We start from the raw sequence: 13,997 nt of genomic DNA, 5'->3' as shown, positions 1-13,997 counted from the left end.
AGAAAAGAAAACAGAAAGCAATTTGTTCGTTTCTCAACAGTAAGACCTTGCGATGCTCAGCAAAAAGGTCAATATTTTGTCCGCAGCAGCAGCCTGCTGAGAATAAGCACTGCGTCCTTTCCTCCTTTCTCAAACGTGCTTGGTCCTGGGAGTGTTAGATTGCAGATCGGCATCGCACCGTTTCCCCTTATCTAGTCGTCAGGGCGTCGTCATGTGGCCTAGTCGTGACGGGAACTATTGCCGGCGATTCTTGTGTAGCCCGTTGAAGAGACGTGGGTTAGTGTGGGCGAAAGTAGCAACGAGGGACCGACGAAGCGGAAATGAGCCGAGGAGTTCTGAAAGTCAACACAGTTTGTTTCCAACGTAGAAAATAGGAATCAGTCAAAAGAAAGAAGCTAGGCATAAGTTAAAAATGCTAACGAAGAAAGTTATAAAATAACAAAAAACTGTGGGTTGTATAATGCATAGACGGGACACCCAGCGCTCCTCGTCCTGTCTAATCCGTCTGTCGATTGTCCAAAACATTGTTCCCTCGGAGCCATTAACAGGTATCCAAAAATATAGTATGATGTTCCTGGGGGCCAAGTTTGGGCAACCGGTCAGCACTGGCAAGGCGCTTGTCGAAGTTCCGGAATCTCAAAGAAGACCGGCGCTCAACCCGCTGCTAGGCTCCCCCTTCGTCTCGTCACCGGGCTCTATCGCCACGCCCCGGTGACCTCGAGGACCACATTCACGATTGTGCTCACAGTCCACAGGCCAATCAGTGCCAGGCCGATCTTGCGGCTCATCACCCACCGGTTGGCGGGCACCGCTACTAGTAAAACGAAAAGCGTAATCAGCACCGTGACGGCGGAGACCATCAGTGAACTGCCGACCTGGATGATGTACGGCTTGTAATGCAGCGGCTGGTCCGGGTGCCGGTCCCGGTGGGCTTTGGCCGCCTTGATGGTCATCCAGGCGCCACCGACGCCGACGCCGAGCAGGATGTTGAGCATCGGGCCGCCAAAGCAGGCAGACAGCGCCATGACTGGGTAGCCGAGCCGCGCAACCGTAATGTCGGCCACCAGATCGCCGAGCGAGTTGCCGACGGCGAAGATGGTCAAGCCCAAGATGGCCTCGGAGATGCCTACAATGACACCAAAGGCCTTGAGCACACCGACCACTTCGCCGGCCACCGTCGAGATCCAGGCCACACTAATAATAAACCCGAGGAAGCACAGCAGAGAGTGGTACTTGGGCCGCCGTGTAGCCGACGTCACGGCCAACAGCACCACCAGCATCAGGGAAGATGCTCCAAGCGACCCTACGATCATAAACAAGAGGCTTCGCCACGGGTTTTCCAGGTCTTCGGATATGTTGGCCCAGACGATGAATGCTGTGAACAGTGGGCCTGCAAACAACTGCACGGTCACCAGCCAACGGTTCCAGCCCGCCGCCACAGCTTCGGCCTCAGCTTGACGAAGCTCGCTGCCGAGAATAGCAGGTTCTGATGATTTGGCTGGCGGGTTGGATAGTGTCGTGGGGATAGCCGGGACATGCTCCGGAGGAGGAGCGCTGCTGCTAGCGGCCGATGCCATCGACACCGCGGTCGACGAGATGTTACTAGCGTCGACACCATGCTCGGCCTGGATGGTCCGGACCACCGGCGACTGCAGGGGCCGGTTGGTCAGGGTGCTCCGTCGGTAGCGCTGCCATTCCGTCTCCGGCCTGGTGACATTCAAAGTAGGTGTAGACGCGGCACCGACTGAAACGCGATGGCCGTTCATAAGCGGTTCACGGGAAGCGTTCGCACCATCGGCTTCCAACGTCTCGTGAAGTGCATACTCGCTATCAATGTCTTCGTCCTCGTCCTCGTCCTCATCATCGCCATTCTGTGCATCTACTTCCACAACGGGCAGTGTCACGACCAGCAACAACACAGACGGGGCCGAGATAAGGCTAACAAACTTATCCCAAATCGTCTTCTCCCGCCAGTCGACGAGGGATGGAAAGAGAGTTCTGCTGATCAGTTGGGGAGGGGGAGGATATTGTATGGCCACCATTTTATGGGCTTGGTGTAGGCGCTGTCATCGAGGCCTGGAAAGCTCGACCCATCGTCGGCTGGAAGATCGCCACGTTGTGATAGCGGCAGGCTTGACTGCCGGGAGGGAGGGAGGGCGGAGAACGGCATTGGTGATTCCGTGTAACCTGGGAAAGGAGAGAGCGCTGGCGACGAATGGGGTGAGAGCCGCGCGCTATGGTGGGGAGAGGAAGGGATGTCGAGGCGGAGTGCGCCACCGGGAGGTAGGCGGGAAGGATGCTGATGGGGTACGGAAGCGGTTGGGATCGATGCTGGGGAGGCAGAACGACTGTCGGAAGGGGATAGAGTGGCAGCCACTTCAGGTGATGCCAGGCCAGATGTCGCTTCACTGCCACCCAATGGAGATGGCCCCAGGCTGGATGCAGCCGCGGCAGCAGCATCCTCCTCGTGTACTGTATCCCCCGCATCTGTGAAGCGGAGCAATGGTGGGCCGAGCTGGTGGCTGCTATCCGTCCAGCTAAAGGGCCTGTTGCCGGACGACCAGGCTCGATCGCGAGCTCCAGTGGACCCTCGCCGGTATGCATCTTGGGGGAGCAGAGAGCTACGGCTCATATCGTCTTCGCGACTGTGCCCATCTAGGGTACTGGTACCGTTGAGAACAGACACGGAGTGGCCCCGGGAGAGGCTTGGCCGGTGTTGGCTGGTCATTCGCCGCCGGTCGATGGGGTCCAGGTGCATCGTTCCCGAACGCTGAAGCGACGCCAAGACAGACCGAAACTCGAGGGCACCGAGCAGGCTAGGCCGAATGGGGGTGGTTGTCGTGGTTCTCCGGCGTCCAGCTGGCCGGCTGACACGCATGCTGCTGGTCATTTCAGCCGTGATATGGCGGTTCCGCCTGTCCTGCTCTTCTTCGCTGATCTGGTCAGCTTGAGCTTCCATGTTGAAGGCCAGGTCTGCCTCTCCAGGGTTGTCGACACTGTCGACTTCAATCCGTGGGCCGCGTTCCAAGGCGGAAATATCAGGTGGCGGCCGCTCGCGGCGGCCTACAGGCGCCGTGTCGTCTGGCTCTGGTTCGTCATGGGGGTCGATAGGGAGCCCGTCTTGAGCGTTTGCGATGGCATTGGGCCGACTCCGGTTGTCGTCATCATGATAAGGGGCTAGGTCATCGTCGCCAGCACCGCTCTGACCAGCAGTGCCAATCGTGGCACCGTAATAGTGGCCACGCGAGGCTGCCTCGCGTGCCCGCTGCCGCTTGCGCCGTGTCGATACCCAGTGCCAACCCACGACGGTCAACACATAGAACAAGTAGAAGCCGATCATGACACAGCACTCCCACAGCATGAGCTTGCCGTCGGCGAGGAAGACCATGGAAAACGCCACCGACATGATGAAAAATGCAATGTCGCGCACAAACGTGCGGCGGCTGACCTTGAACTCGCGCACGAGCGCCATCGACCCGGCGACCACGCCTGTGATAAAGCCAGCCGCGCCAATCAGCTCGCCCACGGCCATGCTTCCGCTGTTAGAGCCCATGGCAGCAAACGTGCTGAAGACGTCCGGCGATCCATTGCCAAAGGCCAGGAACGTCACGCCCGCCAAACTCTCGCTGAGGCCCAGTATAGTGGAGATTGTGCTGAGGTTGACGCTGAAGAAGTCGCTCGCGGCAATGCCAATGGTCGTGAAGAGGAGGCCAAGCCAGATGACAAGGATGGTGAAAGCCAACGGCTGGACGTGCTGCATGGAGCAATAGTAGAAAGTAATGTACGGTATCAAACCAGCCGCTTCATCTTCGCAGTTTGCCAGCACGAATGCGCACTGGTCGGCAGCTTGGTGCACGAGGCGACACTCGAGATCCTCGGTGGCGTTGCCATCATCACGGCGCACGAGACTGATGCTGTTGTCGAGTTTCGAGGGGCCGATCACTCCTGGCATGAACGTGTGAAATGCAACAAGAGCAAGGATCAGGCCGGTCGAGATATAGAACGGCCGAGTCCGGAACCGCGCCCGCCGCCGCCGGGGGGTCGTCGGAAGAGACGTCATCTCACAGACAAAGGGCAGTTTGTCTTGAGGCCATCATCTGGCGAGTGGTCGGAGGAGGTAAAGCGGCCCGTACGAGGTGATTGATGGTCGGATAGGTCGAAATGAACCGGGGAGAAACAGTGGACAAGGCCCAGCGGGCCGGAAAGTAGTAGTACGAAAGGCACGTGTTGTGAAGTCAGTCGTTGATGTACGGCCAGTGTCGCAATTCGTGAGGATGCCCAGCGATTAGTAAAACGCTTCGGAGGCGTCAAAATATGCGGATAGCTCTGAAATGTGTGTCGTAAAGGAGCAATTGTTGTCGACAGTGTGCGCACACGAGGCTCACAGCAAGAAAGGACGAAAGTCCCCGAAGGCAAGCACGCTCGGCACAGTTGCGAAAGCCGGGAAAGGAAGGTGCAGCTCTGCGATGCAGCGCCTCGTCACCACTTTCAAAACCCATGCCTGCTGCAAAATAGTTTGGTAGGTACCCAGGTCAAGATACAGCTCAGGATAAAGGTCTCAGATACATGGTAATGCGCCTGTCCCACGCATAATACGCAGTACTCAGTACCGAAACCTACTCAACGTCGTATGACGGAGTACAGCGCCCACTTTCGCTAGTAAAGCAGCGCAAATAGAACACGAAGGGGGCCAATCCAAGACTAGCGTGTAGAATGACCCCGCATAGTGCTAATATACAGTGCATTAAATTATCACTGTACATTCGATTGCAGTTTCCGTGCCACATAGGTTCACGTGACTTTGTTTACTTTTGACTGGAATAGGCGAAAACACGAAAAACATCGAAACAATCAGCCCCCCAATCTCGCAAAAGCGCCCAACGCAAACACAGCGCGACGCGGAGAACCTTGCGTGTGACAATCACGACGACATTGCATCGACGCCTGCCGCGCGAGCAGAATCTGCAGTAGAACGAATCAACGAAAACAGAAAAAGAGACGACGGAACACGGCCACTGTGCAGCATGCCTCGTGTCGCGCAGGCACCGCGTGCAAACAGCACAAGAAGCAACAGCAGGTCGGCGTCGGGGTCGCTCTCGCAGTCGCCTTTCAAGAACTCGCCGGTGAAGTACGTCGCGGTCTTGGGAGAGATGGAACGGACAAAAAAAGGAACCAAACACTGACCGACAGGATCCCTCTCAACGATGATGCGCAGGAAAAGGCCGCGCGCCTGCAGTCGCGACAGGCGCTGCACGAAGCTCAGATCAACCAGCTCAAGGCAGCCGCCACACCAACTACCCGCAAAGTGAGCAACATACGCCTCGACGACCTCGAAAATGCATCGCCCAGCTCCAGTGGCAGCCCGCGCACACCGTTGGGCGACCGGACCCCGCGTGGTCGCAAGCGCCAGAGCCTGGGCGCCGGTGGTATCAACAGCCGAGACGCCGTTGCCGCTGCGGCCGCTGCATCGGGCAACCGGGCCATTCTCGGTGGCCGTGCTGGCGACGACGACGACGAAGACGACGACCGCGTGGTGGTCGGTGGTGCGGTGGTGACGCCTATGAAGCGGGTACCGATCCTCGCCAACTTTGAAGAGTGGATGAAGATGGCCACAGACAACAAGATCAACGCGACCAACTCATGGAACTTTGCGCTCATCGACTACTTCCACGACATGTCCCTCCTCAAAGAGGGCGACGGCGTCAACTTCCAAAAGGCCAGCTGCACGCTCGACGGGTGCGTCAAGATCTACACGAGCCGTGTTGACAGTGTGGCAACCGAGACGGGAAAGCTGCTCAGTGGCCTAGCGGACAGCCGCGAGAGCAAAAAGAAGGGCGGCGCTGGTGCAGGCGACGGCGAGGAGAGCGAAGACGAAGACGAGTTGGACGAAGACGGCAATCCCAAGAAGAAGCCCAAGAAGAAGCAGCGGTCTGAGGCTACGCTCGCCCCCTCGTTTGCGTCGCTGCAGCTCAAGAAGCTCGAGCTTGAGTTTGCTGTTGACCCACTCTTCAAGAAAGCCTCCGCGGACTTCGACGAGGGCGGCGCCAAGGGCCTCCTCCTCAACCACCTCATGATCGACGGCCAGGGCCGTATTGTGTTTGATAGCAGCGATGACGCTAACGATATCGCCAAGACACGCAAGAAAGACGGCAAGAAAGGCAAGAAGCAGAGTGAGGAGGGTGAGGAGGAGGAGGGCGAAGAGGCGGACGACGACGACATTGACGACGACAACTTGGAGGCCGAGCCCGACTCGTTTATCGAGGAGGATGTCGACGACCAGGACGTTCCGATTGATGTCGCCTCCCTGGGACATCGCTTCTTCCCTGAGCTGCACCGCCTGGAAGAGCTCGATGTTTGCCCATCGCTCAAGACGTTCGACCTCGGCAACCCATCCGGCTCCCTGGACATTCCCTTCTTGCGTGGCCCCGAGAACAATGGCGAGGACAACGCGGACGGCGACAAATCGGCAATGTTTATTGACGAGGACAACCCGCTTGGCTTTGACGACACGGATGCTCTCGGCGGCTTCGACCTGGGCGGCGATGTAAATTTCGGCGAAGGTGGTGAGGCCTGGGCGCGCGAGGCCCGGTTAGAACCGCAAATGCGTGTTTACAATGCAGATGGTGATGTCGGCGACGATCTGCTGTTGCTTGGTGGACCGGGTGGCAATGGTGGCGAGACGGACGATTTCACCATCGCTATGGCCCACTCCTCGCAGCAGCCCGACAAGCTGCACGACAACATCCTCAGCTACTTTGACCAAGCACTTCGCAAGAACTGGGTGAGCGCCGAGCATTGGCGTATCCGCAAGATCAAGGACGTCAACAAACCAGCCTCTGCGGCGAAGCCACGCAAGGAGAAGGAGCCGTTTGCGATTGACTTTGAGGCACCGCTCGACAACGTCATGGCAGAACTTCTGTACACGCAGGCGTCCAGCAACACGGCCATCACACTGCCCAAGAAGGACTGGAAGGCCAAGTCGCGCAACCTGCTTCCTGATGACAAGCACTTCCATAGCAAGCAGCTGCTGTCGCTCTTCCTCAAGCCCAAGGCCCGACTGAGCCGGCGACGCATGCAGTTTGGCGGCTTCGGTGCCGGCAGTTTGTTCAGCCAACTGCAGCAACAACAGCAGCCGGACGTGCCCGAAGGCGAGATGAACGAGGCCTTCTGGGCATCACAAAAGGACCCGCTGCGACCAACGGTCGAAGACGGCGCAAATGGCGGGTCCGATGGCGAGCCACACGGCGACTACGATGCCAACTTCTTCGCAGACGACGGCCTGCCATTTGCTGGAGGCGACGATGACGACGATATGGACGGTGAGGAGTTTGCCGACGCCCGCGAACACTTCAGTCCTGTCGATGGTGCTGGCCTGGGTGGTGGCATGGACGCGGGCATGACACAAGGGTTTACCCAAGGGCTCGGGTTCACGCAAGGCTTCACAACGGGCTTCGGTGGTTTGACGGTTACCAACCCGGCTGACCTTGCCTTTGGCACGACGCTGGTGACGTCGAGCCGGCGGGTGCGTCCCGAGTACGTGCAGTATGCACGTGTGGCCAAGCGCGTGGACGTGCGGAGGCTGAAGGAAGAGCTGTGGAAGGGCATGTCCTTCGACAAGGGCGTGGCAGCGTCGCGTCTGTTGACACCGCCGCCTGCAGAAGCAGGGACTGCCAGCATCGATGAGCAACTGGCTGCGTCCGAGGAAACACCGGCGCAGTCCGAAGAGGACAAGATGCTCAAGTTCACGGACGTGATGAATGGGTTGCAGTCAGTGTACTCCAAGTCGATGATGGACGACATCTCGACGAGTTACTGCTTTATCAGCCTGTTGCATCTGGCCAACGAAAAGGGCCTGCTAATCAACAAGACGGAGTCTCTGACGGATCTGGACATCCGCAAGGACTGGACGGCGGAGATTACAGCGGAGTAGCGATGACCGGGTTCTGGATTTCATTCTTGCAATTTGTCTTTCTTGGAACGCGGGCATCTTTTGCTTCATACTTTTTTGACTAATGAGTTTCGCACTGCATGTTTCTCTCTTGTAACGCATATCACGTTCTTGATCCATTACCATACAAGTGATTGTTTGTTCCTGTGCAGCTGCTTTTGAAATTGAAATTGTAAGCGCAGCACCCGCAGCCATCAAGCCATCGATTCAGGCATGTTTAGCCGACCGTGGTATATCACAACCTTGTGGACATTTCTTCATGTATACCATGTTGGCGCAGCGCGCCTCATAACCCATGAAGAAACGTAGGAAACCCATGTAGGAGTTTGTTTGCCTCGGTCGCACAAGCCAATCACAGGGATATGGCAATGTAGTATTTTTTTTCCCTCAGCAGACACAAGAGTGTTCAGTCTCACAGCGGAAATTATTACAATGTCGTGTCCCGTCATCTTCTCCAAACGAGCTGAGGCCGCACATTTTGCAAATCGGGATACCCGGCAAGTTCCTCGTGGCCATGGATATTTCCCGAGTGTAATGCATGACATGTCGTACACGTTATTTACCCTCGCGCTCGTCGAGACCGCAATGACAACAGAGAACCGTAAGAGGTGTGGTGTGGTTGGACGAGGAGGTTGAAAGGACGTCTTATGTGGACGCAGAGGGAGACGGGATCTTGGAGTGGTTGTTGCACTATTGTTTGCGGTTCCTCTGCCTCTGCATTACCGTGTGAGCCTATAAGCTGGGTGCAGCGAATAATTGCTGTGTCTTGGAATCCAGCTCGTTGCGTTTTGTGTTGGGAGAGTACCTGGTCAATTTAAGCGTTGCGCCACGCAACCAGGAAGAAGCCTGCTCAACCACGTATGAGATATGCTGCTTCGTGCTGCTCGATATTACGTACCAGGTAAACCGGCCAAGAAGTCCGTGATCCATGGTGATGGCGGAAAGAAACAGAAGTACAGAAGCGGCGGCCCTTCAGCAAAACGTAACGTTGGCAACTACTAATACTCAGTCGTCCGATGGTATTATTCGGTTGACGACCGGACAGTTTGAAGATTGGTAGCACGCCATTGAAGGCTCATTTCAGTTGCCAGAAGAACGGCTTTACCATGGCGGCTTAGCTTTGTGCATCCGGTCTCATGATACGGAGTAGAGGAATATGTAATTGTAACACCACCGCCCGTTCCTAAACAGCGATTCGATCTTCTGCTTTGTATACATGGAGAGACTGTTCGAGCAATTCTCACGTTGCATAAAGCCTCCGAAGTAGCTTCCGCTTCTTGACAACTGCAGGTTTTTCTTGTAGGACAAACTCTCGCCAACACGGTAACCCATTTACGATAAAGGCGATATGTCATAAATTTTGCCTCGCTATTTACAAAGCATGGGGGGAGTAATCACACAATCACGTCTCTTTCTGCTCTATGCCTGCTTTTTATATTAACATCCAATTTGGCACTGGTGTCTTGTAGGTTGCTGTAAGGCAAAGTCCAGAATGCAGGAGGCAAATAAATATGCGCAGTCAGGCAGTGTCAGACAAGGCAGCACAACATCAAGCATGAACTGGTAGGGTATCGCTAGGTTCGTCTTTGTTGAATGCTTTGCCTACCTTGGGGTTGGCGAAATGCTACGATGTCGTAGAGGTCTAGACACTCAACGCTGTTGTTGTCAGGTCTACCTCAATGCTAGCGAGTCGCTCTCCAGATTCCCAGTACTACGTCGTACATCAGGTCCAGGCGGGTACGGTGCGGTCTCGCTTTATTGCGCTGTTGTTCTCTTATTCTCCTATCCCCTCATGTTCTCATGTGAGCCATTACTCGATCGATTAGGGGCAGACGTAGATCTGAACATCTCAATGAACGTGCGTGTGCTGCTGGCTCACAAGTCGAAACAAACGCGCCCTCGTCGGTAGTTGTTTTGCCCCTTGTGTTAATCACCGTTCAGACATCCCCTCTACCGGGACATGATGAAACAAGCGAAAACCTGGCCACGCTCCAAGTTTCCCAAATTGAAGGAGGCTGATCGGCGGGAGGCAGCATCCTGACGTCGACTAGCCCCTGCTCCTTATGTCGACCCTCCTCAAGCAGCCAAGTATCCAGTTGCGGTGCTTTTTCCGCATCTGCTGCTCTTCCAAGGCGGCAGGAATGCGCTTTGTTCTACAAGGTAGAATGCTCACATGTGCGATGCGCAGACGCCATGCCATTTGCAATGTCTTCCTCTGTTTCTCGCTCACAGAGCCCACTTGCCTTTTTGGGTAGCCAGACGAGCTAAAGCCAGAGGACGGAGTCTCCGGGAGTATTGGGACTTCATACACTTTTTCAGGGTCCCGTTTTGGATCTTCACAAACTACGATGCAATATGTACGCCACCTGTGGACGCCAAATTCAACGGCTGGCTCTTGTTGCTCTGCTAAATACTAAATGCTGTTGTTACGTCGTATGATACTTGGCCGTTTCGTTGTTTCTAGTATCCCAATACTCCCTTTCTCCCTGCCGCCTGTGTCCCGTTTTCCGGGGTCGTCGTGGGATGCAATTGGGATCGTCAAAGGGATGTGGGTTTTCGGTCTATGTTGACTGTAAGCCAAGTCCAAAAGCAGGGTCTTCGGACCAAGGCAAAGGCCCCGTCCAAGGGCTGATCTCTGCAGTTGAGCGGCATGCAGAACGTGTGTAAATACAGTTGTCTGCTTAACGGGAATTGCAGCACCGTCAAGACCTGATCAGGCCACAAGTCACGTTAATGCTCCTGAATGGACGACGGAAATGGCCTTATGTATCTGGCATGTGGATTGGTGCGCCCGTTTCCCTTTTGTCGACGCCGATGTCTCCTCCGTCGGATTGCAGATAGTGCCGCACACGCGGCAGCCGGATTTTGTGTGTTGGGACATATTTCGGTCGAAAATCCCGACGGCGGGACCCGGGCATAGTCGTACGGCGATGGCCACTACCTCCATACAACACACGTTTTCAAGTTCTGTTTCTAGGCTTTTAAACGAGTTTAGATGGACAAGTTGCCTCATGTCATCAGGTCGCATCCAATATCAGCTGCCGACCAGCAAGGCTTCATCAAACTGGCTCGCCTCGTAGGCCTGCAACCCATACGCAGTTATCGTACGCGGAATGGTTAGCCCGCAGGTAAGAAAGGGCATGTGTCAAACGGAAAATAAGGCGGCGTGAAAGCCATTTGTCGATCTTCTGCGCTGCATTTCGATGCAAGGATGCATCCTTCAGAGGACTTGCTTGGCCTGCCTCGCTGGCCACGTCCTCTGAAGGCAACGGGAGCGGACGGGGCAATACGACATAGAGTGCATCGTTTCGGACGCGTGTGGCGTCCAACTGCGGCCGTTAACAGGAAGACGCTTTGCCACAATTTAGAGGACGGGCCAACCGTGTCAGAGTCATAATAAACGAAGGAAGAAATTGACAACAGTCCCCGAGTCCGTGTAACTGCTCTGCTGCACAAGTTGAGAATTCAGAGAGGTGGTTCAAGTGTGGAGGGGGGAAACTTCTTTTTCTTGGTGACAGATGTCGAGTGCGGAACAAGTCACCAATGGCCGTGTTTTACTGCTGGTTAAGGGCATTAAAGCACCCCTGACATATGATCACTGGTTGCTGGTAGGAGCGACCCTTGTCTCTTGTCCCTGGTTCTCTGGGTCTTGCTTTTCTGGAGCGGGCATGGGCGCCGGAAGCCGTTGTGTGTCGGATATGTACCTCACTGGTAATATATTGTAGGTGGTACCTTGGAAAGATGGTGATAGTGCTATTCTTGCCGCGTCTGATTGTGAGTCTATTTGTACCTGGTACGACGAACATATTACGAGGAACAAATCGACAAAAGGAAAGAGGGAGAAAAAGTGGTCCCGGTGTCTACCCTAGTCTTAACCAGGACAAGTGTTGTCTGACACGATCACGCGGGATTGGTCAGTTGCCTCCTGCTGCGATGCGAAACAAAGAACAGAAAGGGCGAGCACAGGAGAGTGAGAAGCGAGTGATGAAGAACGAACCAACGAGGCAAGTTCAACCAGACCAGAGAAAACGGGACCGACGCCATTCAAATATAGAAAAGGAAACCAGAGCACTAGCTCATCCTTCCTTTCACCGTACGTCGTATTTACTCCGCAGAGAGTAGGGTACGGACACTGTATATACGTCGCACTCTGCAGCAAAATACGAGGCGCGCATAAGGTCTTTTTAATTCTGCTGTTGAGCGATGCGCAAAAATATGCCGATAAAAATAATACCCAAACAGCATGCGCGTGTTCAACGCCTATATTTTAGGGTGGCCATGGGCGCAAGTGCGATTATATAGTCGGCACTGTGCATGAAAACGTCGCCATCTCCTTTGTTGCGCACCGCCATTTTGCTCCCACCAGCCTTTCGTTGACCTTTTTGTTCCTCCTTCGTAGAGCCGTGGCGTCTTCGTTGATTATGCCACATTTGCCTTTGTTTCCGCCGACAGAACGGTTGATGTCCTTTCGCGAAAGCCATGAGAAATTCATAAGGACATCAGCGAAAGGGGAGAAGGCTAAAATAAGACCTATGTCTTTCGAGACTGACCCACTAATGACGTCAATGGGTTGAATTGGGCCCGCCATGGCTCGGCAGGTGGGTGGGCAAACAAAAATGAATTGGCGAAAGGGACAGTGACAGAGTGAATAAGGGAGTGAAGTGAGGCTGGCCGGGCGGGTTGCAGATACATAATCAGAAATTAAAGTGAAAGTGGCTGCGGCACGTTTTCATAGGAGTTTGTCATTCCACATGCTGGTGACATCAGTAGCGGTACTTTGGCACTTTGGCCTCTGACTGCGGACCATCGCAATGCGCTCCGATGTATGTTGTGACTTGGCCATGGCCGGAACAAGTCGATCGCAGCCAGCCGTGGCCGTGATCCCAGCTTTGCAATCACCATCGTTTCGGTTTGTTCCCTGCCGTATTGGTCCAACTCTCCCGTAGATAGCAGTTGTGCAGACTATCAAACGAGGTCAGCTTGTCTGCGCCTCCGTTTCAAACTAAACGAATGTACTCAGTCGACCAGACCCTGACGATCGGACGAGAGAAAAAGGGAATGCGATGATTAGGTGGCGGGAATGAGAGCGGGAGGCAACGAAGATGCAAGAGGCTTTCCACGACGCTTGTTGCACTGCAGGCAGAAACGACCTCGTGATAGCCACAGGTCCTACCCTCGCTACCTTACGAGCTTACCTGGCTGATGCAGCTGCAGCTATCCTCATCCGTCCCCTTCCACACACTGCTGCACTCATTCTCTCCTCAATGTAGTCCTCCCCCGCTCCTTCCATCCGCTTTGCCTGCAGTGAGCAGCCTTCCACCGCCCGCATGTCTCGCAGAAAAAGAGTAGAAGCTGCAGGTCGAAAGGTTCGCCCTGCTGTCCTTGCAGAGATACGACGTAATTACGTATGTCCCAAAAACGGTGAAGCCAGCCCTCGAGTCTCATTCGTTTGCTCTTACCCGCCCATCGCGCCTTCATTCCGGTGTAAACGTACCAAATGTACCTGTGCTTCCTTCCCCTCCGAGATCAGGTCTCGGGCAGCACCTTCCCGTCGAGTCGAGAGCTGCTCTTGCCCTCAAAACCAGATGCGCGGGACTTGGTTCGCTTCCTCGGCGGTTCTTACTTTTTCCTCTTCAGCGCCGTGATGACACTTTTTCCATTCCTCAAAAAACACAAGCCGTCGCCAAGGACGGAGAACAAGAGGGCAGGGCTCTGCGCGCCCACCGAACAAGCCGTCACTATTGCAACAAAACGGTCTGCACAAGTCGCACGCCGTATTTCCGCCGCCGTTCTTTTCAATCTATCCACAGTCACGTTCCCCTCAAGAAGCCCACTCTTGGGGCCATCAACCCGTCTCCTTCTTCTCCACCCAACACGACAGCCCCTTGTTTTCTCTGTGGCACCTCCCAGCTGCAACGGTGCCGTTTCTCACCAGAATCCCCTAATCTCGAGTGCGACTTGGAGTCCGTCTACCCTTCAGAGGCTCTGTCTCCCTGGCGTAACATGCTCCCGGCGATCACTATCGCCTTCAATCGCCTGGCTCCTTTCC

At 55.1% G+C, this 13,997-nt stretch overlaps 2 protein-coding genes across 2 annotated transcripts; one reads left to right on the top strand and one right to left on the bottom strand.

The window, feature by feature from the left end:
• Positions 1-695: 695 nt before the first annotated feature.
• On the bottom strand, positions 696-4,060 carry SPBR_04601 (uncharacterized protein; the record flags this gene model as incomplete). The annotated part of the gene is made up of 2 exons (XM_040762878.1): positions 696-1,871; positions 2,378-4,060. 2 exons carry the CDS (start codon positions 4,058-4,060, stop codon positions 696-698), a joined length of 2,859 nt encoding a protein of 952 aa, XP_040615643.1.
• Positions 4,061-5,024: 964 nt separating this feature from the next.
• On the top strand, positions 5,025-7,930 carry SPBR_04651 (condensin complex subunit 2; the record flags this gene model as incomplete). Its single annotated transcript, XM_040762928.1, has 2 exons — positions 5,025-5,128; positions 5,191-7,930. The coding sequence occupies 2 exons, from the start codon at positions 5,025-5,027 to the stop codon at positions 7,928-7,930; spliced, it is 2,844 nt and encodes a 947-aa protein (XP_040615642.1).
• Between the last annotated feature and the right edge of the window lie 6,067 nt (positions 7,931-13,997).

The sequence above is a fragment of the Sporothrix brasiliensis genome (genome assembly GCF_000820605.1).
Source record: "Sporothrix brasiliensis 5110 chromosome Unknown Cont21, whole genome shotgun sequence".
Taxonomy (NCBI): Eukaryota; Fungi; Ascomycota; class Sordariomycetes; order Ophiostomatales; family Ophiostomataceae; genus Sporothrix; species Sporothrix brasiliensis.
The sequence above is the reverse complement of the archived record's forward strand: the minus strand, read 5'-3'. Positions and strand labels throughout refer to the sequence as shown.